The following is a 24,500-nucleotide window of genomic DNA, read 5'->3' on the forward strand; positions in this document are numbered from 1 at the left end:
TTCAGTTGTAATGCATATCCATGGAAAATATTACATGAATGTATTTAATATACAGTATAGCCAGAGGAGTTTACCCAGAGTCTGAAAAGCAACATGAGTAATTAAATGTTAAAACTATTCCAACTTGAATTTCCTTGTAGGGAACTGGGTCCCTCCCTGCAGACGTGGTTTTATATTAAAGAGACAGTGTTAATCCCGGGCATTTGAGCACAGTGTTGATGTTGTGAACTTCTGATGGAGGTATGAACCAAGTCATCTCCATGTTTCCTGTCTTACAGATGGGCAGTTGGCATAGTTCTATTCATTATTTATTAACTGGTAGGGTTTTACGACTTAACACATGTAATCTATAGAAAGCCAATAAATCGCACTGTCAAATTTCATAAAATTTGTTTAGAAAACAGTGAGACCTAGTCAGCCATACTAGGTAGGAGGCAAATATGTATTCAGAGGACAGATGATTCAATATCGTAAAAACTAGTTACTGTCCTACTTCCTACTGAGAAAAGAACCAAGGAAACACACAGTATCTTCTAGTTCTTTATTCAGTTACTCTTTGGGAATCTTGTAACGCAAGGCTACTGTTGCAGATAGAATTCCCTAACTGTTTTCTTTGTTGTTTGTCATACTGCATGCGTTCAAATCTGGCCCCAGAAGTCACAATCTGAGAAGTTAGGGCATGCCCAGTTTCCTGGCTCAATAGGTACAGTAACTGAGATAATTTCCAGTCTCACATCTAAAACTGCTTTACTTGCCGGGAAAGAGTATCACGTGATAACTTAATTGAATTGAATTAATTGCTTTGTCTTCAGTCTTGTTTCTGTTTTCATTATCATTTTTTTTTCTGAGACAGGTTTTCTATATAGCTCTGACTGTCCTTGAACTCATTAAGCAGACCAGGCTAGCCTCACACTCACAGAGATCACCTGCATCTGCCTCAGAAGGATTGGGATTAAAGGCTTGGCACCACCATGCCCAGCTTCTTCTCATTTTTAAAACGTGGCGTTCCTGGAAGGCTGGGAGCATATTTGTGTTTTGCCCTCTGTTTGACAGCATGTCATGAGTTCCCCACCCTAGACTTCCAAAGATTTTGTTCAGAGAACCTCAAAATCAAAGGAAGAGAAACAACCTAAATGAAAATTTCCCGTCAACTTTGAAACAAGATTTTCTTTAAAGCTTCCCCCAAATGATGTGTTAGTGTTTCTGTAGCTAATTTCCAAACTATGTTATCAGTTAACCTTTCTGATGTAACGCAGTGTGAATGCCCAGTGTGGCCAGTGAGACAAGAGAAGATATGACCTCCCCTTGTGCTTTGGATGTTGCCTTACAGTACTACAACCCTTTAGCGGAGTTTTGTTTAGTTATTACAACTATCTCTATGTAAATGACATTTGGGATTATTTAAGATTATGTTGTAATCCTTTTAATCCTTGGTGCATTAAGTTTCAGGCTAACCACAAAAGAGAAAACCAGCACTTAGCAGAAATGTTTAAAACATGTGATTTGCGCATAAATCTTTTTGCCCAGGCTCCCCAATGAAGACCTGGCATTGCTTTTAGTTAACTAAGAAAACTTGTCTAAAGTTCATCCCAAATTACTCACTGATGAAATACCTTCTCAAGTTACATCAAAATTGTGATAATTCATGATTACCCTTTCTGCAGATTTAAACAACCATTAGAGCAGTGGACATACAGCAATTTAGTTTAGAATTTGTATGGCCCTTTTATAAGTGCAAAGCTTCGTGTGTGTGTGTGTGTGTGTGTGTGTGTGTGTGTGTGTGTAACTCCCAAGATCAAGACATCCTATATAAATGTACACCTGATGATGTTCTTTAAAGATGTATTTATAGAATTGTTTGACACCTCTGATTACATAGACAGGAGACTTTTTAAAGACATACAGCACTTTTTTTTAAAAAAAAAAATGTTACTTGCTCTTGAACAATGCCTATCAGACAAAAGTAGCCCAAAGATTCCAGTTCCAAAACAGGCAGAGATTCCTCATTTCAGAAAGCGAATACCATTTTGATTTACCAAGAGTTATTATATACTAAATTTATACTATATATATACTAAATTATATACTATAATTTTATCACTGTGATATTAGCATGTACTATTAGAAGAAGATTGAACCCACATTGAGTTTGATGGAAATTTAACTGTAAATAAAACTTGGATTTTGTTAAATGCAGAAAGTGAACAAATCAGATGTCTACAAAGTATAAACAGTGTATGAAAATATTCCATCTTTCTGTATCAAAAATGTGTGCTTCCAGCATATCTCAGGCACTCACAATTTTTTTGTTTGTTTTCCTCTTCATTTTAAGTTTGACTTCTCTGCAGACATGGTAATTATGTGGTATATAATTGCCAATCCGTCAACTTTTTAAAGACAGATTTCAAATTTTAAATTATTTCTAATTTTGCTCTTCTTTGATTCTTCTGGAACTAAAAATCTCAATAGTCATTTGCTGTCTGTAATCTATAATTCATAGGCTGAGATTGAATATCAAGCCTAATTCAAACTTGGAATCCTAAAACTATTTTTGATGTGGTACCTCAGCTAAAGTGAGAAGGGTCTTTTTCAGTCGGGAAGAAACGTTTCATTATTCAGTAGGTAAGGAAACCCTTCTGCACTCTCAAACACCCACCCATGCCTTAATACTGTGTTTTGAGATGTAATCATGTTTATTCTGATCACTTGAGAGTTAGCCCAGCTAATGTATCTAATCAAATATTGATGCACAACATCATCTGGACTTAGTCGGCTGCAAATTCTTCCCAATGCTTCTTTTTGCTAACAGAACTATAAAAGCAGTTCACGTTATTCTATTCAAACGACTGACAGTTCTGATCTCCTTGATGGGTGCATATTAGTAAATTTTAACCTAAGCTTGTGGAAAGCAAGACGGTTTATCCAACAGAAACTCATACCAGAATTTTCCGTAACTTTTGTGTTCACAATGTCTTTATAGCCTTTTATTTCTACATACAAAACTATCAAGAGTTTATCCACCTATTCTCTATCTGTCTGTTTGTCTGTCTATCTATCTATCTATCTATCTATCTATCTATCTATCTATCTATCTATCTATCATCTATCTATCTATCTATCTATCTTCATCATCATCATCATCTATATACGAATCATGCTATCTATTTGTGCATGTACCCATCTGCCAATCATCTGTGGAAATATTGAAGGCTCAAGGCCCCATGAATTGTTCAATTATATCAAAAACAAAAATAGATGACAAAATTTTTCAAGCCACTAAATGTGCAAAAGGTGAAATAGACTTCAATGTCTTTGGAAGAAGCTGCATTCAGAAGTATATATAAAATTCAAATGGAAATTATAAAAGAATGAACATTAGCAATAGTTCAAAAGCTAGGGATGATATATACCATCATTTGTGCACCACAGAGTTGACAGTAGCCTCATTTTTGGTCTAGTTGAAACTTTACAGAGATAAATGCAGAAAAACTGGCCTCAGAGATCTAAAAAATGATCCATTTTACAAACATCATGTTCTTAAAATTGAGCATGATATCTTTCTTTTACAACTTTCTTAATTGGGGTACCCACAATGCATGTAGACATACAACATTTAGCTTATCTGATCATGCCCTAGATCAGTGGTTCTCTAACTTCCTAACGCCGCAACTCTTTAATACAGTTCATTATGTTGTGGCAGTCTCCAACCATAAAATTATTTTCATTGTTGCTTCAAAACTGTACTTTGCTACTGTTATGAATCGTAATGTAAATATGTTTTTGGAGATAGAAGTTTTCCAAGGGGTCACGACCCTCAGGATGAGAGCCACTGTCTTATATTGTCAGTGACTTGAATTATGACCCTTATGTTTTATTATTGGTGTTGGCATAATACCAAGAGACAGAAATAAGAGGAGAGGGTTAGTTATTTTTTACCGATTCTTACCTTCTCATTCTCAAACAAAGTTCATCTTATTATTTATACCTTGGTTCTCTAAATTCTCTGCCATTTGGATTGAGATCACTCTCCCTACGTGTGCCTTCCTGCCTCCTTCCTTCCTTCCTTCCTTCCTTCCTCCTTCTTGTTTAAAATTGTATTTTTAGTTGACAGATGATAATTATATCTATCCTTTCACTTAATTTTTGGTTAAAAACATTTCTATATTTAAGTAGAGCAAAACTAGAAACGGAAAGATAATTTATTCTAGGACATGCATAGCTTTTCTTCTTTTTAAATCTGAATAGGTCTGAATTATTTTACTATATCTGAATAAGTTCCGGGAGGAAATAACCCATACTGGATACACTGGAAGTGAGCTATTTCTCCTCATATGGGGATAAGCGGGAAAGGCCACCACATATGCTACTGCAAGATCCTTATACTGATTTCATCAATGTATTTTATTATGTAATAACTTACTTTTAGTTAAAAAGTAGAATTACTTCAGAAAATATTTAATATCGATAAATAAGTATTAATTCACTCCCTTCACTCCTAAATGGGATAATTCTAAAATATAACAAAATTAAAAATGTAAATGTTGTATAGAACTTAAAATGGAAAAATGTATCAAATTTATAATCTGAAATAATTATAATCTGAAGTAATTTCACAAGTGAGATACCAAAGTTTATGGTTTCTATTCATTCAAGGATTTTGTGGTTTATTTTACACTCAGTGGACTATGATTATGACTGTTAATCGATCATAGCAATTTTCTTCCCAAAGTGAAAATAGTCAATATAAAAGGATCTGGTGTAAAATTTATTATTAATTAAATTTGTGCTTTGACAACTTCATCCATTTATAGAATGCATTCTGATTTCTCTCCTCCTCCCTTTCGCATGTCCTTGCCTACCCCAACAGGCTGCCCTGTTCTCCCCTGCTCCTTACTTCCGCTGGCAAATGTTCTTAATGACTGGAAGGCAGGGATGGCAATGAATGAGAATAGCTTATAATTAGGGAATCATAATTTGTGTACGTTTGAAATTGCCACATCACATCTATTTAAGCAAAGCATTCTAGGTTGGCACCCCAAACAGCTATCAAATACATTGCAAAGTTCAATGATGTTGCTGTATAATAACCGGCACAGAGCATGTATTTAGTGTCTAGATAGTAACCAGGCATCAGGGGAAAACACAAAATAAACTCACGGTTCCAGAAGGAAGAGGAGTCAGAGTCAGTCTTTCATGATGACCTTCAGACGAGTAGCTCATGCACACGGAAACATCATAGGAAGGTAATCTCATTCTGATTACCCAAGAGAGCTCCGGTTTAGAGGAAACAGGAATAAATTGAGTACATGTGGCATTCCTACCTGAAAGACACTCTTCCTGCTTGATTTTTCCTTGGCCCATTCTATATGTGCACCACGCAAATCCACGCATTCTGCTTTGTGCCTGGCTTTCTGTAAACAAAAATGAAAATAAGAATCAAGATCACAGGGCACTGAAGAAGCTTGTCAGAAAAAAACAAGTTTACCAAGTTAGAGGTTGTACATACGTACGCCACAAAGCTTCTCTTTTGTGCTTCCCAGAGGAGACCTAATCTGCAGGACTTTTACTTGGGATTTTATAACTTTAATACTCTAAAATTACAAGCATAGTTTTAAATACATTTCATCAGTTACACATAATAAGAAGGATCAATACTTCTATCAACGATTTGACATAATGTTAAAGAAATAGAAGCTTAAAGATCTGCTTTTCTGTTCTGTATAATATTGCTATTGTATTATATCATCTAGTCAGACATGGACAGGAACAAAAATTAAGTCATACACCCGTTAGACCTAAAGTAAAAGAAAAATCACAATGTAAGAAGGAAAGGTCTAGTTTAGTTTTGTGACCTCAGCAAAGTTACTTAGAAGCTAGCTATATAATCTTGAAATTAGAACAAACAGATCCAGCTTAATCTCAAACTCTCTTCTAATGTTTGTATTTTGTATGTTAACAAATTCAGAAAGTAGCATTGTCACCAATGTGCCTTTTACAAAGTCACATTTTAGTTGGACATGTGGCACATATGGTTATTCCCAGCACTCACAAGGCAGAAGCAGGCTGATCTCTGTGAATGAAAGGCTTGTCTGGTCTGTATAGTGAGATACTGTCTTAACATAATAATAAGAAAGGAGAGAAAGAGAGGGTGGGAGGGGGAAAGAGGGAGGGAACGAAGGAAGGAAGGAAGAAAAGGAAGGAAGAAAAGGAAGGAAGGAAGGAAGAAAAGGAAGGAAGAAAAGGAAGGAAGGAAGGAAATAAGGAAGGAAAGAAGATCCACATTTAAAAGTTTAGGAGTACGTGTGTAAGTTTTATATAATAAAGCTAATTTATTTAATAAATAAATCATAGTATTGGATTATTTTTATATGAAGTACATGATAAATGAAAGTAATTTTATTTCAGAAATTCCTAATAACCAGCTAATATAAATGTTAACTATAGTTGCCTAATAATTTCATTTGACACAGTGAATATCATCTACGTAAGTTTAAATTCACACAACTTCAGCTGTTACACAAAGCTTATTTTTGGACATTTTTTACTGTTTTCCAAAGAGGTACTGTATAGAGATGTTTTGCAACAATTTTCATGTGCTTTAGGCTACTCTAGGTTTCTTTACAAAGAAATTCAATAATTTCCTCATCTTATTTTCCTACAGAACATCCTGAACATTTAGTAAAGAAATGTTTTAGGCAACTTTCATAAACTTTAAGTCAAATATTGAAATTAGGAATGTAAAAATGTTGAAAGATATTTTCTGTCCAAATTGTTGCCTTATAACCACTCTGTTTAATTTTATTGGATTTAAAAAAAAATCTAATAGGAGTTGGTAGATTTTCTTTGTCCTTTTTTTTTTTTTTTTTTTTTTTTTTGGTTTTTCGAGGCAGGGTTTCTCTGTGGTTTTGGAGCCTGTCCTGGAACTAGCTCTTGTAGACCAGGCTGGTCTCGAACTCACAGGGATCCGCCTGCCTCTGCCTCCTGAGTGCTGGGATTAAAGGCGTGCGCCACCATCGCCCGGCTTGTCCTTTTTTTTAAATCCATGATAAAATAGGATATGTTTACCTTTCAGCAACCAAAGTGTGTGTGTGTGTATGCATGCACACGCATGAGCATAATTATCTGCAGGAACAATTTCACCTGGTTGGATAGCAGTTCACAGCGTGCCTTTCACCTCCACTTAGTAGAAGCGTATTGGGAAACCCTTTAACATCAGCCATGACCCTTAAAACTACTGCAATCAGTGAGTTCCACAGGTTCCCTCGGCATCGACACGGAGGCTGTCACTACTGTAGAGCTCATGAAGAAAAACCTACAAGTTGCTTCCCGGAGAGTTGGTTAAATTATATCATACTCAGAACCAACAATAATCATTAAGGAAATAAAACTAAAGGGTTTTATTTGCCCCATATAATGCAATGGGGTGGGGGAGAGAGGTAGCTGCAGAATTACATTATATAAGAAGTACTTTGTATAATCAAGCATTTCCTTAACTAGCATCTCCCAATGACTAAGCTATCTTTTAATCCTTATAGTAATTGAGGCAATTATTATTATTACTACTGTGCTATAGGTTATAAGATATATCAGAATGATTCTGGTGTGCAGAAGTTTACCAAGGCAAACAGCTTAAAGGGGTGTGAATCAACTTATTTATTTTAAATTATTTCACTAGTTTTGGTGTTTGAGTGTGTTTTTTGTTTTTGTTTTTTTTTTTTTTTTTTTTGGCCTCCATGTGTGCCTAAGCCCCACTTGCATTCCTGTGGCAAAAGAGAGCAGCAGATCCTTCAAAACTAAAGTTATCGATGGTTCTGAACCACCTTTTGGGGGAGTTGAACTCTGGTCTTTTAACAGCTGAGCCATCTCCCTGGCTCTGAAGATCAGAATCCAAATGCAACTGGAGTCACTGTCTTCTTCATTCATGCAGGGCTGAAAATCAAACACGAAGCTTTGCTCATGCATAGGCAAATGCTTTACCACAGAGAGGTACCCACAGCTCTCAAAATCTGTCCTTAACCAGTATGCAGCCCGTGAAACTGGAATTACCATGATAAAACACAACCAAAGGTGGGGAAAGCTGGGACTTGCTCATTAGACTGCAGGACAGGCGTTGATTGTGTTTCCATCCCTTCTGCTAAGTTAATCTTTTTGGAGAGCCTTCATCCCTTCATCATCTTTATTTAGTCAACCTACACTACCTCCATCCAGATATTCATCCAGCTGGCTCTTCTGCATCAGCTCCCTACTGTAGGCACCTTGTCAGCAGCATTGGTTTTTGAACCCTATGGAAAGCGGCTGCTTCCTGGCACCCCTGGAGACCTCTACCTTAGTTTTTACTTGACCTCACTCCTTCCTGAAAGTACCACGTGTTCTTTGTATATACTAACTATCTGTGTTTCTCCCTTAGAGCCGTGCTTCTGCAACGTGGGGATTGTTTTCCATTTCCTTCACTGTTTTTCCCAATGTATGGAACAGTGCCTGGCACACACTTGCTCTACAGGGAATATTTACTGAATTGTGAATGAAGAAAAATATCAACATGCAACTAACTTCTCTGCTTTGGAAGGAAGTCTTGAGTGTCTTAAAATTTTGTTTTACATAAATTAAGATTTCTAAAATGTTTAAGAGCTAAGCAGTCATTTGTGATTTGGGAAGTGATTACAATAATTTAATGGGTTCATTGAAACTGAGTATGAATTTCATGAAATCATTCTCTTTTTATTGATCTTTATTGAGCTCTACATTTTTCTCTGCTCCCCTCCCTGTCTCTCCCCTCCCTTTCAACCCTTACCAAAGTCCCCACGTTCCCAATTTACTCAGGAGATCTTGTCTTTTTCTACTTCCCATGTAGATTAGATCTATGTAAGTCTCTCTTAGGGTCCTCATTGTTGTCTAGGTTCTCTAAGATTGTGATTTGTGGGCTGGTTTTCTTTGTTTTATCTTTAAAAACCACTTATGAGTGAGTACATGTGATAGTTGTCTTTCTGGGTCTGGGTTACCTCATGCAAAATGATGTTTTCTAGCTCCATCCATTTGCCTGAAAAATTTAAGGTGTTGTTATTTTTTTCTGCTGTGTAGTACTCCATTGTGTAAATGTACCACATTTTCCTTATCCATTCTTCAGTCGAGGAGCATTTAGGTCAACCTTCCTCAAGACCCAGCAATACCACTTTTGGGATATACCCAAAGGATGCTCAATTGTGTCACAAGGACATGTGCTCAACTATGTTCATAGCAGCATTGTTTGTCATAGCCAGAACATTGTGCAGCTTTCATATCAATAATGTGAGCTAAGTTCCATCCAGAAACTCCAGGGTTAAGGAAAGTGTTGACTGTTCCTTTAAGAATTTTATATCTGGGGCTGAGCTTTTGCATTGAATCACTAGGTCAATACCACACACAAGGCACTGGGTTCAATCTCTGGTAACACATCATACACACACATACACACCCCAAGCATATGGACACACACACAGGGGGTGGTTGCAGAGGCAGAGACAGAAATTTCCACATTAGGAGCCCTTAAAGACTACCTAATTATTTTTAGTTGTTCTATGATGTTGAAATAGAGGACCTCAATGGGTAAAGAGCAATGCAGGCTTTCACATTCTTTACATCGTTTAGCTATGCCAGTCTCTAAATATCATCCACATTGTCCATCAAACCCTGTGGTTGTGGCTTCTTGCTCATGATTACCCCAATCCAAATTCCTGCCACTCCCACTCACTGCCCTTTGCTCCTCAGGCCAACATGCCTTCGATGATCATGTCCCTTTGCTGTCCCAACTCCTCTTGTTCTTACTCTTCCATCTCTTCCCCAATCTATGACTTCACTGTGCTTCTCATCTACAGAAAGAACTCTGAGTTCTGTGCAATTCCTTCCTACTCCTGACACTCCTTCTGGTATTCTTGAAACAGTCTTGGGATAGCCTTCCCATCTTCTAAGACCTTTCTGGTTTCATGTCTTTCCATGCATAAGCCAGTGTTCCAGATTCAACAGTCACTTCAACCACCCGATTACCCACCCTGTTTCCCCCTAGTCCTCTGCTCATTGTCTGTCTGTTTAGAAGTCTTCTGGGAAAATAATCTTGTGGGCTCCTCAGGATAGCAGCATCCCAGATGGTACTTGCCTTACTCATTGAACTGTTGACTCTGCTTAGCAATATTTTTCTGTACCTAGTCACTCTTTGTTCTTTCTTGAGACAGGTAACTAACTACCAAGTGTTTACCCTTCCCAGCTCTGCTCTATGACATGGCTTATTCTTGCTGCCCAAAGGTTGTGGAGCTCACGTGCAAGGTTCCTAAGTTCCGTTGTTACCGAAAACGGATGAAAGTTTTTCACTAAATTCTTTTATATTCTATTCTTTACAACATCATTGTGAAAGTAGTGTCAGTCACTTCAACATGCATGTGAAAAAAACTCAAGCAGCAAGGGACCAAGTACCTCACAGAAGGCCACACATTTAGCAAGTGCCTAAGTTGAGCTTTGAACTCTGTTTCATCTGACTGCATGCAGCATGCCCTTGACAGTACAGTATACAACCTCCCGTTATTGGTCATTCTTTCTTCCTCTGAGTTCACTGTTCCAAAGCAGGGAACCTAATTCCATTTTCTACCCGCACAAATGGTGTCCTGTTGCTCACATTCCAGGCTCCTCTTAACCCCACATAGCCTGGCTTTTACTCCCATTTCTGGTTAGTGTAAAATGTTTTAACCATTAAGGTCAGCACCAGCCATCTGACACCTAGTCTCTGCTCCTTAAATTTGGACTTAAACTGTCGAGTACTGCTGCCATCTTCCAAGAAATGCTCCTGGCGTCAGTGGTCGAGGTGTATTTGCTCCTACTGTTCTGTTTTTCCTGTATGACTTTCTGTTTGTTTTCCCTATCTTCCTTCCTCTGTAGTTTCTAAACCATCTATGGTTGGTTTCTTAAAGATCCCTGACTTAGTCTCCTCATCTCTCACATTTTCTTATTCAGCACTATACTGTGGATTTCAGTCTTGCATCTAATCTGGCCTCATCATTTGTACTAAGTTGACTCCTCAATCAGCTCCTCTGCTCTACCTTCTAATAGTGGTCCAGAACTCTATTTTTTAGACTACTAATATTAAAACAAGCTGTAGGACTCTCGGGGCCTTCTTCTTGGACTTCCTTACATCTCTCTATTGCTAATCTTGTTTAATTATCTATTTACCTATCTACATGAAATTTTCTTGACCTCTTCCATCATCTCTCTCATCACTGATAGCCAAACAGTTAAAAAAAAAATCCCTTGTTTCTAAATTACCTTTGCTCTTTTCATCTTGTGACAATAGTCCTTTGAACTCTTTTGTTTTCTTTTACCTGAATTCTTCTAGCTTTTTCTTCTGTGGCCAGTCCAAAAAACAAAACAAAAAGCAACAAACAAACAAACAACAAAAAAACCTCTTGTACTCATTTCCCCAGACATTTTGGCTTTTCTAATTCCTTTAATACTAGCCAAACCCCTCAGTACATTATATAAGCTCAACTTCCTAACTGACAGCCCTTTCCAGATTGGTATGATTTCCTTTTCTCTACATGCCAGCCATGCTACCTACACCCATGGGAGTTTTCAAAATGCAACATGTTTTCACAGCATCTGAACTACTTAAATCATTTATGAACTGGGTGGAGAGTTAAAATAGAAAATATCTGGATTCCGTCTAGTGACTTACTGATTATAAAGAGTAAATATTAGAAAAGCCGTTTATGAAAGAATAAGCAGGTAGGAGGACCTCAGTAGAGACTATCATTCGGCACAGTCAGAGCAAACAATAAAACATGTAGAACATCTAATTTGCTTTCTGTTGCTTTGACAACACACTGACAAAAGTTACAGTCCGTCGTCATCCAGGGAAGCCAAGGCAGGAATGTAGAGGAAAGGTCTGAGATAGAGACCACAGAGAAACACTGGCTTGCTTCCCCCAGATTGTTTAGTACCTTTCTTATACAGCCCAGGCACACCTGCCTGAGGAGCTACCAACCCACGTGACCTGGGCCTCCCACAGACATGCTCACAGCCCAGTCTGATGGAGGCAGTTTGTTAATTGAGGTTCCTTCTTTGGTTTGTTCAGTTTTGTATCATGTTAATAACAAATAAGTAAACAAACAAAAACTATTAAGATTAGTGGTGTGGATCACCAATTGTAGGCTCCGTGTCCCTTATTTATGGCTAGAAACCAATTATGAGTGAGTACATCCCATTTTCATCTTTTTGGGTCTGGGTTACCTCACTCAGGATAGTGTTTTCTATTTCCATCCATTTGCATGCAAAATTCGAGAAGTCATTGTTTTTTACCGCAGCATAGTACTCTAATGTGTAGATATTCCACACTTTCTTCATCCATTCTTCCATTGAAGGGCATCTAGGTTGTTTCCAGGTTCTGGCTATTACAAATAATACTGCTATGAACATAGTTGAACAAATGCTCTTGTCATATGATAGGGCATCTCTTGGGTATATTCCCAGGAGTGGTATTGCTGGGTCCAGTGGTAGGTTGATCCCAAATTTCCTGATCCTAAAGAAGCTAAGTAAGAAGGTGAACCAAAGGAAAAACATATAGTTATTCTCTTGGCTATGGGAAGTAGACAAAGTTGCCGGGGAGAAAATTGAGATCTTGGGGGTGGGGTGGGATGGGGGTAAGGGGAGATGGGGAAAGAAAAGGGAGTAGGGGAGGAAGGGGGGAACTTGGAGAAAAAGGAGGATTGGGATAAAGGAAGGTTGGATAGGGGAGCACGGAAGCACAATTCTTAGTTAAGGGAGCCACCTTAGGGTTGGCAAGAGATTTGAACCTTGAATGGCTCCCAGGTGCCCAAGCCAAGGTCCCCAGTTAATTCCTTGGGCAGCTGGGGATAGGGAACCTGAAATGACCCTATCCTATAGCAATACTGACGAATATCTTGCATATCATCATAGAACCTTCATCTGGTGATGGATGGAGATAGAGACAGAGACCCACACTGGAGCACTGGACTGAGCTCCCAAGGTCCCAATGAGGAGCAGAAGGAGGGAGAACATGAGCAAAGAAGTCGGACCACGAGGGGTGCACCCACCCACTGAGACAGCGGAGCTGATGTATTGGGAGCTCACCAAGGCCAGCTGGACTGTGACTGAAAAAGCATGGGATAAAACTGGACTCTCTGAACATTGCGAACAATGAGAGCTGATGAGAAGCCAAGGACAATGGCACGGGGTTTTGATCCTACGTAATGTGCTGGCTTTGTGGGAGCCTAGCCAGTTTGGATGTTCACCTTCCTAGATATGGACGGAGGTGGGAGGACCTAGGACTTACCACAGGGCAGGGAACCCTGACAGCTCTTTGGACTGGAGAGGGAGGCGGAAAGGAGTGGGGGGAGGGGGAGAAGGGTGGGAGGAGGGGGAGGGAAATGGGAGGCTGGGAGGAGGTGGAAACTTGTTTTTTTTCTCATTTTCTCAATAAAAAAAAGATTTAAAAAAAAGATTAGTGGTGTGGTGAGTTTAGAAATATAACAAAAAAACTGGTTATTTGAGTAATATGAAAGGATCAAACATCTATGCTTCATGACAAGAACACTAAGGTAAGGAGACAGAGGATTGTGTAAACAGTAGTTCTAACCTGTCCCACCCCCCCCCCCCCAATTAAGAAGAGACCCGGGCTGGAAAATGTTGAGCACTAAAGGGTATCATAAAAGAAAGCTTTAGTATTTAAGTGTTAAACCTCATAATAAGCAGTTCAGGAAAAGTCACAGAATGTATTTGGAAGAGAATCATCAACATTTTGTTTAAGAAGCCTGAAATTAAAGAATCTGTTAATAGAAAATGTATTTCTGATTCTTACAGCATTGAAACACAAGCATGAAACAGCTAACAAACTATGGAAGCCAATGGATGAAAGAGTATATTGTTATAAGGACAAAGTTTTTTTAATTTATACTAATTTATAATGGTTATAAATTGACTAAATATGGGTTTAAATCTAGGACTGAGGCTGCCATATTGTCTGCGGGGATAGATTTAAAATAGAAGTGACTGATTTTTAAAACTATGATGATAGCTCTATGGAAGAGTTACTGCCTTTGGACAGGAAGGCATGCAAGCCTCTTAGCTGGAGCAATGTGAAGTCATTAAAAATTGATCCTGTGCTTAGCCACTTCATATTTTTATTATTCTCATAGTCCATCTTCATGGTTTCTCAATAATCACTGACAGAGTATTCTCTACATAGTACATTTTTCTTTGTCTTAGATTAAGCCTTTGGGTTTAGTTTTCTGTTTTATGAGCTATTTGGGGCACATAGTTTTCGGGCTGTATTAGGAAACATCTCAGTGTGGACAGTCTTTTGCTTTACGGTGATGGACATTAGGCACATGTGTAACAAATCATTGGGCCGCTCCTCCTCTCTGCCTCAATCCTAGATGTGTTCTTAAACAAGATAAAGCTCAGACTTTCTGAAGTAGGTTATTAGCCACCATTTATTATTTTGGATTAATTGCTTGTCTTGGAATATAGACTGAGATTGTCCTTAACTGTTTTGAAATACAGAACACAAAATTGGTTTAGAGGAATTAAGTTTAACCATATAACTTGCTTTGATTCTGGAAAATCGTTCATGGAGGAGGACAAAACTCACTTATCAATTCTCATCTGGGAAAAAATGATTTAGGAAAGAGTGAAAAATTGATACCTGATCTTATTAATATCTAAAGTATGGCCTCTGTCAATGCAAAAGTAGAGACTGATTATAACATGTGGGTTTTCTGTTTATGAATATAAATGATACTAATAATAACTGAAATTGCTACTACAATGAAATTTCTCGGTATGTTATAGAACAAATCAAATGGGCTTCTCAGAGAGGTAAACCTTCATTAGTGGTTATAGTGGTAAAATGTGTGCTTTTGTTGCTGTTTAGAGGAGAGAGTGTTTTCTTCTTTTAAATATATAATAGACCTCTCTCGGACTTATTTTTTAATCAAATATTTCTAAAATAATTCTGATACCTTCTCCATAAATTACTTGTGTTATATTTTGATTCTCATATTTATGTTACCTGTAGAGCTAATGGAATTCTTCCAAATTGTTTCTTAGATTTTCATCTACTCCAATGACTGTCATTATAGGTGATCAGCCCTACCTGAGCTATATGGCCCCTCATCTCAGAATTCCTTCCTAGAACTCCAGTTCTTCCTTCTACATGGCCAGAGTGTATGTATGTCCCTTTTCAGTTCTTAGCTCCTTCTACTTCCGGTGTGGATGAATTTCCATTTCTACAGGGATTGGAATCACACTTTCTGAGGAACCATTAAGGGTCAACATGAGACAAGCATGTCAATATTCTTATTGATGAATTTAAACCCGGGGTGGGGGGGGGACATGGAGCAGGAAACTCAGGAGAAATAGAAGAGAAAGCTATTTGTTTTTCCCCCATGGCCCCTGACCCTAGAATTTCTTCTTGTGTTCTTCAAGGAGTCTCTCTGCCCAGAGCACCTCCCCAGTGAGCTTCCTGCATTCTTGGACTAAGCAGTGGTAGTCAGCATGGCAATGAGTTCATTGTAATACTTCCTGTGTTTTCTGTCTCCATTGTTATTCACTCATCGATGTCTTGGATGTATACTTCCAAATAAAGCACACTGCTTAACATTTGATGTGGGAGTATCATTTATCAATCTGTTGATTTCATTGGTTAAGTAATAAACAAACTGCTTGGGCTCATAGCTTAGAACATAGGTGGGTGGAGTAAACAGAACAGAATGCTGGGAGGAAGAGGAAGTGAGGTAAGATGCCTCAGACAGAGACACCATGCTCCGCTCTCCTGAGCAGAGGCGATTCAGCTCCGACCCAGGATGGACGTAGGCTAGAATCTTCCCGGTAAGCACACCTTGGGGTGCAACACAGATGATTAGAGATGGGCTAAATTAATATGTGAGGATTAGCCTAGAAGAGGCTAGATAGAAATGGGCCAAGCAGTGTTTAAAAGAAAACAGTGTCGGGTATAATTATTTTGGGGCATAAGCTAAAGCTAGCCGTGGGGGCGGCCGGGTGCTGGGGACGCAGCCCGCTGCTCCTTTTACTACAAACATTTATTATTAAAAACAAACAAACAAAAAGCCACCCACACAGAGAGCTGCAATAACTGGCATCATTGTTCTTGTGGCAAAGATAGATAGTACTCTACTAACATAGCTTCTGTTTATTTGAGTGTCTAGAGTTACTCCATTTAAATTCAGTGCTCAGTGGATCAAAATGTAGCCAGTTAATCCTTCTTACCAATGGAATGGGAAAAGTGATGGAAGACCTTTCAAGGCATTCAAGAGCCTAAATATCTTGTCCAGGCTGTTATGATCTACCTTCATCTGCTGCTACTCTTAACAATTAGGCTTCATTGTTTCCTAGCAGTAGAGACGGACATGTGTACCTAGAGTAGACACCGAATGCAATTAAGAGCTACTCTGTTAACAGTGTGTCAGGCACATTGTATCAGTTTTGCCCCACCCCCAGCCTCAACAGTGCTGTGAGGTAAGGTGCACCTATTAACATCATGTTGTAGTTAAGATAACCAAAGCTATACAACAAATAAAAATAAAACCTAATATTTGTAACCTAGGTAGTCTAACTTGCACATTTATCCTTTAGGATATACCACTTCTCTGCAACTTCTGGTTCAAACGCGACTTTTTAAAATGTAAATACATTTATTGCTCAGTGCTTTTTAAAAGAATGTACTGTAGGGGAAACTGTTCATTTTATTCTAGAGAAACACAGGCTCTGAAACATGTGTTATGCTGACCAAAGTGATAAAACACAAAGTCAAGCTCCATAATGAAAATAGTTTTCTGGGAGAGCCTAAGGTGAGGTTTATTGAGGGCTAGCAAACTATTATCCATTTAAAAGGCTTCTTATCAATTTAATTGATTTTGTAGCTAATAAAAATTATGTAAGATATAGAATTTATTGTGGTTAATGGCCAAATCTTAAGAAAATGATAACCAGAGAACACGGTTTCATTTGCAGGAATATTGATCATTGGATTTTTTTCTTCTAAAACTTCAGTTAATAATGCAATAGAAAATACTCTTCCCTTTTTTCTTCCTTTGTTCCTATTTTTACCTGTCATCTCCAGATTTTCAACTGCCACCTTTTTCTAGTTATAAATCTACGATGGGTTCACACGATGGTGTTCTCTGCAGTTGTCAGAGTGAAGCCCAGCAGGGACAACTGTCCTGACCGCAAGAACAGTATTATGAAACTAAAATATATAGCAGAGACTTAAGATGCCTTTGCCAGGTTTAGATTGTTAGATCTACTATTGTCTTTTCATTCTTCGGGCTCTTATTGAGCAAGAGTCTGTGAGGTGACTCAATACTCTCTCCATAAAAATATAATTACTCTGTATTCATTTCGCACAGATAATAATTCATGAATAGCATTTTAATTGAAACTATTTTAATCTTTCTGTTCACTCCCATATTTTATATCCATAAGTTCATGTTGTTGTTGAGTTCACACTACAGTGAAAAAGTCTTAGATCTGGTACTTATATAATTAGTGCTTAACACATACTTCACATTGAAAGTAAACAATATTAAAGAAAACAAACAATTTAAATGAGGCCTTTTACACTTCTGTTGTTGTCATTGCTTTCAAGAATACAGCTGAATGGGTTGTTTCAAAAAGCTAATAGTTTATTAAATTTCCTCAATGCTTCTGTAATTGGACGTAAACTTTTTAAAGAAGTGTATCTCACAGAAGTGGACAGTAGAATGGTGGTTACCGGATGTCTTAAAGGAGCTGGTCAAGTTTTAATTAGATGAGAAGTTCCAACTGAGTCACGAATCCCCACTCGTGAACAGATTTAAACTTAGATCTCTAGATCATCATGGTAAAAACACATCCTATAAATTCCTCAGTTTCTCACTATCTCTGGAATAATTAATAATAATTATTATTTAATAATAATAATTAACAATAATATTCTTACTGGTTTAGAACAGGGAATGTTACAGTAAAGACTGAATCCACCTTTAGGTGTAGAGATAATATTATCTCTTCCTTTAAGAGTTAATTCAGTTGAACATGTCCACCATGTAAGCTAGAGAACACTCCCATGGAAGGCAACTCAACCATAAGCTATGTTAAAGAGGTAGGAGGAATACTTATCCCCAGGGTAGTGTGCTTATCTTTCCCTAGATTCTTCTTTAAGATGCTAACAGGATCTAAATATGCTTTCTTGGGTACTTACTCTGGGTTTCCTTAGCTTTCTCTGATGCTCCTCCATCACTGTCCATTACAGGGCTGCCCTCCATCCCTAATAAATGGTTTGGCTTTCTATCTTTCTCTCTTCCTCTTATCTCTTTCCGTTTTCAAGCAGCTTCAAAAATTTAAAACTTTTCTGCCCTGTGGATTTTCTATGAAAGGATAATAAAATTATCTTCAGGTTTTCTTTTGAATCTGTTCTTAAATTCTATTACCACTGAGACTAAGAACCCCAAGAGGGAATCCCAGTTTTCCCAGTAACATGTGACAACTCTGCTAGTAGTACTCACTAAAATTCCCTTGACACATGCACAAGGAGGCACTAGTACAGATATGAGTACAAGATGGAAGTTCTCCTTTCCCTTGTTGGTTCTGGAAATCTTCCCTGCAAATGTATTCAATATTGGTCACTCCTAGCAACAACCTTTATCTAGCCCAAAAAGACAGCTTTCAGAGCCTCCTTTCCTTCCTCTTCCAGACACAGTTATCCTAGTCTTTGAGCAGAATTTGAGCTCTTGCCTTTCTGGAAGGAGAGATATCTCTTCTGAAGCTATATTTTTATTGAGCTCTAAATTTTTCTATGCTCCCTTCCCTGTCTCTCCCCTCCCCTTAAAACCTCTTCCATGGTCCCCATGCTCCCTACTCAGGAGATCTTGTCTTTTGCTACTTCCCATGTAGATTAGATCCATGTATGTCTCTCTTATTGTCTAAGTTCTCTGGGATTGTGATTTGTAGGCTGATTTTCTCTGCTTTATATTTAAAAACTACTTATGAGTGAGTACATATGATAATTGTCTTACAGGTACAGATAATAGTACCTGTAAGAATGGCCAAGATCAAAAACATTGACGACCACTAATGCTGGAGGGGTTGTGGAGTAAAGGGAATACTTCTGCATTAGGTGAATAATGGTAGTAGTTTCTCCCCAAGGACTATGGCATATCTAACTTCAAGTTCTTGGCCCCAGTACCTATAGCACATATGTGTCTCATCTTGTAAGGCTGGCCACTTCCTAGTTATTATAATTAGAGCAGCAATAAACATAAATGAACAATTATCTCTTTAGTAGGACATAGAATCCTTTTGTGTACATGCCCAAGAACTGGTGGTGGTTTAAAAGAAAATATCCTCCAAAGGGAGTAGCACTATTAAAAGATGTGGCCTTGTTGGAGGAAGTGTGTCACTGTGGGGGCCGGTTTTGAGGTCTCTTTTGCTAAAGCTTCCCTCAGTGTGACTGTCAATAGACTGACTGATGTTAGCAAGATGTAGCATTCTCAGTTCCAGCACCATGTCTGCCTATATGTCACTACATTTCCCATCATGATGATAATGGACTCAACCTCCTAAACTGTAAGCGAGCCACCCCAATTAGGTGTTTTCTTTATAAGAGTTGCCGTGGTTATGGTGTCTCTTCACAGCAATAGAAACCTAACTGAGACACTGGTTTAGTTCAGTCATGTGATATATCTATTTTCAGCAATTGGAGGTATCTCCACAGGAATTTCCATAGAGAGTGCACTGGTTTCCATGCCCAATAATCATGAATAAATGTTCTTCATCCTCATATCTATGCCAGCATTTGCTCTTTGGTTGTTGTTTGTTTGTATGTATTTGATCTTAGCCATTCTGATTAGGCTATGTACTTTAACTCTCTCTCAACGTAGGTTTAATTTGTATTTCTCTTATGGCTAAAGGTTGTAAACATGCTAAAAGTGTTTCTCAGCCATTAATGTTTCATCTTTTGAAAACTCTCTTTTGAATTCCTTGCCCCATTTTAATTGGATTTTTTTTTTGATGTTATCATTTTTCTTTTGAATTTCTTGTTTATTCTGGATATTAATCCTGTGTCAGATGTATGTCTCTTCAAATGAATGATGGTGTTTTTTGCTGCAAATAAAAAGTTTTTTACTTCCATGAGGTACCAGCTGTCAATTGTTAGTCTTAATGCCTATGTTACCTGGATGTTTTCCTTTCCTGTGCTATAAATTCAAGTGTATCATTAGTGCTTCCATTGACTGATGCAGAGTGTGTGAGGTCTTTGATACATCTGGGACTTTGCATAGGGTGAGAGTTAAGGATCTAGTTTCATTCTTCTACACCCAGCTTTTGCGTTTTATCAGCACCACTTGTTGAAAATGCTATTTTTTTCTCCAGTGTGTACTTTCTTGCCTTTTTGAAAAGAAGGTAGAGGGTGAAGCAGTATGGAGTTAGATGTGGGTCCTTAGTTATATTCCATTGTTCAATGTTTCTGTTTTTATGTCAAGTATTATGCTACTTTTCTTACTATACTGCTACAGTATAAAGTGGTATAAAATCAGGGTGGTTGTACCTCCATTAGTGCTTTTATTGTTTAGGATTGTCTTGGTTATTCTGGAGATGTTTTATGTTTGTTTTGTTTTTTTGTTCTCTGACTCTTTTCATGTGAAATTTTAGATTTTTTTCAATTTATGGAGAGGATGACCATTTTTACAGTACTTCTCATACAAATTCAAGAGCTTGAAAGGTTCTTCCATCTCCTCATGTCTTCCTTATACAAATCTTTCACTTCCTTGGTTAGATGTATTTTAAGATAAGTATCTTTTATGCCATTGTTGGTGGGATTGTTTCTCTGATTTCTTTCTTGGTATGCTTATCTTATGTGTATAGAAAGATTACTGATTTTTGTGTATTAACTTTTATACTCCTACTTTGCCAAATGTGTTCATCAACTTTTGAATTTTTTGGAGTTTAGGTTCTTTTATGCATAGAATTGTATTATTTTTCTTTCTGTGGTGCATGCTAATAAAATATGCTGAAGAAGCAGAGACGTGAAGATCTTAAGTTTATTGCTTCTTTTCTTCCCTCCTCCCTTTCTTCCTTCAACTTTCCTATCTCCCCTTCCTTCTTTTTAGTAATTAGGGTAGAATTCAGGACCTTAAGCATAGAAATCAAGTTATGCACCACTGAACTGTATTCATAGCAAGACACAAACAAAAGCAAACAAACCCACACAAACTTAATAGATTGAGTCATGCTTATTTGACCAAGCTTTGCACAACAGGCATGGCTTCAATTTGTGATGCTCTTGCCTCTGGTCTTTGGGGAGATTAGACTGCTTCAGTTTTGTATTTCTCCGAACATTTAACACAATGGTATTAAACTGAGCTTGCAGAATGTTACTTGAAGAATGACCAAATTGGGAGGAAGCATGTAGAATGAGCGTTACTTGCAAGGCCATCATCTCTGGACAAGGATTACATGTACCAAATGGTCTTAGTCAGTATACTATTGCTGGGGAAAAGACAAGGCACCTCTTATAAAGAGAAATATTTAATTGGGGTTTGCTTTCAGTTTCAGAGGCTTAGTCCTTTGTAGTCATGCCAGGAAGCATGGTGCTAGGCAGGCCAACATGGTACCTGGGAAGTTGAAAGTTCTCCATCCAGATCCAAAAGCAGCAGGAAGAGAAGGCATGAGAAAGTCATTGGGCCATGTTTAGGTTTCTGAAACCCCAAAGCCCATCCTAGTGACATACTTCCTCCAACAAGGCCACACCTTCTAATCCCTCTCAAGCAGTGATGTTTCCTAATGACCAAACATTCAATATATGAGTTTATGGGGACAATTGCTACTCAAAATACCACACAAGCCTGTGGTTCTAGAGCCCAGCTTCTTAAACTGCCAAGTAACTGACTATGGGGTGTGGTAGTTTGAATGTAATTGGCCCCCATAAGCTCATATCAAGTGGCACTCTTAGGAGGTGTGGCTTTGTTGGAGTAGGTATAGTCTTGTTGGAGGAAGTGTGTTACTGCAAGTGTGGGAGCAGACTTTGAGGTTTCCTAGGCTTAAGCTTCACTCAGTGTCAAGGTCTTGCTTGTTGCCTTCTGATCAAGTAGCCAACACCATGTCTGCCTGTGTGCTACCATGCTCCCCACTATGATGATAATGGACGGAACCTCTGAAATTGTAAGCCACCACCTCAATTAAATGTTTTCCTCTATAAGAGTTGTGATGGCCATACTGCTTCTTCACAGCAATAGAAACCCTAAGGCATGGGGATCATAAAAAATTGGCTACTTTTTCTTCTGGATGTAGAATGAGATGTGCAAAATTATTTCAAAATAAAATTGCAGAGAACATATTTCTGGCAACACTTTCCTGTGCTATGTCACAGGGCTTCACTTCAACCCTGCTTCTGAATTTGCAGCATGCATGAACACTCTGTGCTACACGTGTCCGTACCCTCAGGACCAGAAAGAGTTGCCGGAGACCCCTCAGCTCACACTGAGACTAGGTGTGATGGGTGGTGGTGTCCTCACTGTATATACTAAGGGCTCTGCCCACACAAGAGTACAATGGAGTACTTAGTTCCTCAGAATGTCAGGGTGAAATGAATATAACTTTGGGTTGTCTTGTTTGCACAGTGTTTGATTTTTTTAACATTCATCACTTGATTTGCTTATTCAAATCCCATTCAAAAAAAAAATACCAAAGGAATTTTGGCCATAAGAGTGGAGGAAAATTTCCACCTATTTCTAAAATGTCTCTAAATAATACTCCTGCTATTTTGAACTATCTATTTATACAAACTGACATTCTCAGAATTAATGATTATAAAATCCAAACATCAATCAACTCTGACAAAAGTGCTCTAGGTTCCATAGTACCAAATGCTCAGTCAAGATTTAGTTCTTTATTTTGAAAAAAATAAGCACATACATCTTTTATGCAAATTTCTCTCCATTTTAATAAACAGTAAAATTATACGCATACCAAAGAATTGTGATAAAATAAATTTCTCTGATTTATTATCAGTAAATGTTTGATTTGTATGCCTATTTTATATTCCGGTGTACCTGGGAAGCCCTGGTCTGGTCCTGGCTTTCTCACAGTTATATCACAGTCATAGTTTATTATAATAAGCTTATTTATGGCTCTGTCAGCTCTACCATATCCCAATACCGTGAGAGCAAGGGTCATATATTATTCATTTGGATTTCTCTTTGATTAAAATGATCATGTGATGCCTGGTAGGACTTATTGATTATTCATAGAATAAATAAGTGAGTGGGGTCTCTACATTTAAAAAAAGTTGTTCTTCCATTTGTCAGTAGTTGGTCTTATTTCTGGAGCAACCAGGAGTCCTTTTCAGAAATCCTTACCTGAGGAGGGGCTCATATGACTCCACTTCTTCCCTAAGAGATTGAGGCATTTAGTGGTTGCTAAGAGAGGGAGTCAGATTCCTTAGTGGTGTAGCCACTGGTACATTGCCCTTGTTCAGGTAAATAACCCCCATCCACACTCATGCAGGCAACCTCAATTAAGCACAGTTGGTCCCATAAGAGAAAAGACACAGACGTATAAGAAAGAGTTTTGGTTAATATTCATGAGGATGCCTATGATGAAAGGAGACAGAGGCAGAGACCCACATGGGAGCACCGGACAGAAATCTCAAGGTCCAAATCAGGAGCAGAATGAGACGGAGCACGAGCAAGGAACTCAGGACCACGAGGGGTGCACCCACACACTGAGACAATGGGGGATGTTCTATCGGGAACTCACCAAGGCCAGCTGGCCTAGGTCTAAAAAAGCATGGGATAAACCTGGACTAGCTGAACATAGCGGACAATGAGGAATACTGAGATCTCAAGAACAATCGCAGTGGGTTTTTTGATCCTACTGCACGTACTGGCTTTGTGGGAGCCTAGGCAGTTTGGATGCTCACCTTAAGAGACCTGGATAGAGGTGGGCAGTCCTTGGGCTTCCCACAGGTCAGGGAACCCTGATTGCTCTTCGAGCAGATGAGGGAGGGGGACTTGATCGGGGGAGGGGGAGGGAAATGGGAAGCGGTTGCAGGGAGGAGGCAGAAATCCTTAATAAATAAATAAATTTAAAAAAATAAAATAAAAAAAGAAAGAGTTTTGGGGGTTATTCTAATCTAGAGTGGAGTCAAGAGAGCATGATGATATGATTATGATCAAAGTATGTTATAGGTATGAGAAACTGTGAAAGAATAAATAACTGATTAAAATCCTCTTTACATGGCCATCCATCTATGGATTTTGATGAATCAGGCAGGTGTGTCTGTAGTGTCCCATGGATGCAGTCAGGTGTCTCCCTACACATCAAATAGAAACTCTAAAGTCACAAACACAGCAAGCACTTAGGGTGTTAACTTGGAAATGAGAGACGAGCGTCAACTGAAATTGTCCAGACACAAAAATGCACAACTGCTTTAGGAAAAGACAATTTGTTGGAGTCAAGGCCTTGGA

The 24,500-nt window shown here is 38.3% G+C and overlaps 1 protein-coding gene across 1 annotated transcript in view; it reads right to left on the bottom strand.

Moving 5' to 3' along the window:
- Arhgap15 (Rho GTPase activating protein 15) overlaps positions 1-24,500 on the bottom strand; it is a 606,047-nt gene that overhangs the window by 476,230 nt on the left and 105,317 nt on the right. The window contains exon 6 of the mRNA XM_075985303.1: positions 5,322-5,411. Within this exon, the coding sequence (XP_075841418.1) occupies positions 5,322-5,411 (90 nt within the window). The remainder of the gene's footprint in view (positions 1-5,321; positions 5,412-24,500) is intronic.

The sequence above is a fragment of the Microtus pennsylvanicus genome, chromosome 9, assembly GCF_037038515.1.
Source record: "Microtus pennsylvanicus isolate mMicPen1 chromosome 9, mMicPen1.hap1, whole genome shotgun sequence".
Lineage (NCBI taxonomy): Eukaryota > Metazoa > Chordata > Mammalia > Rodentia > Cricetidae > Microtus > Microtus pennsylvanicus.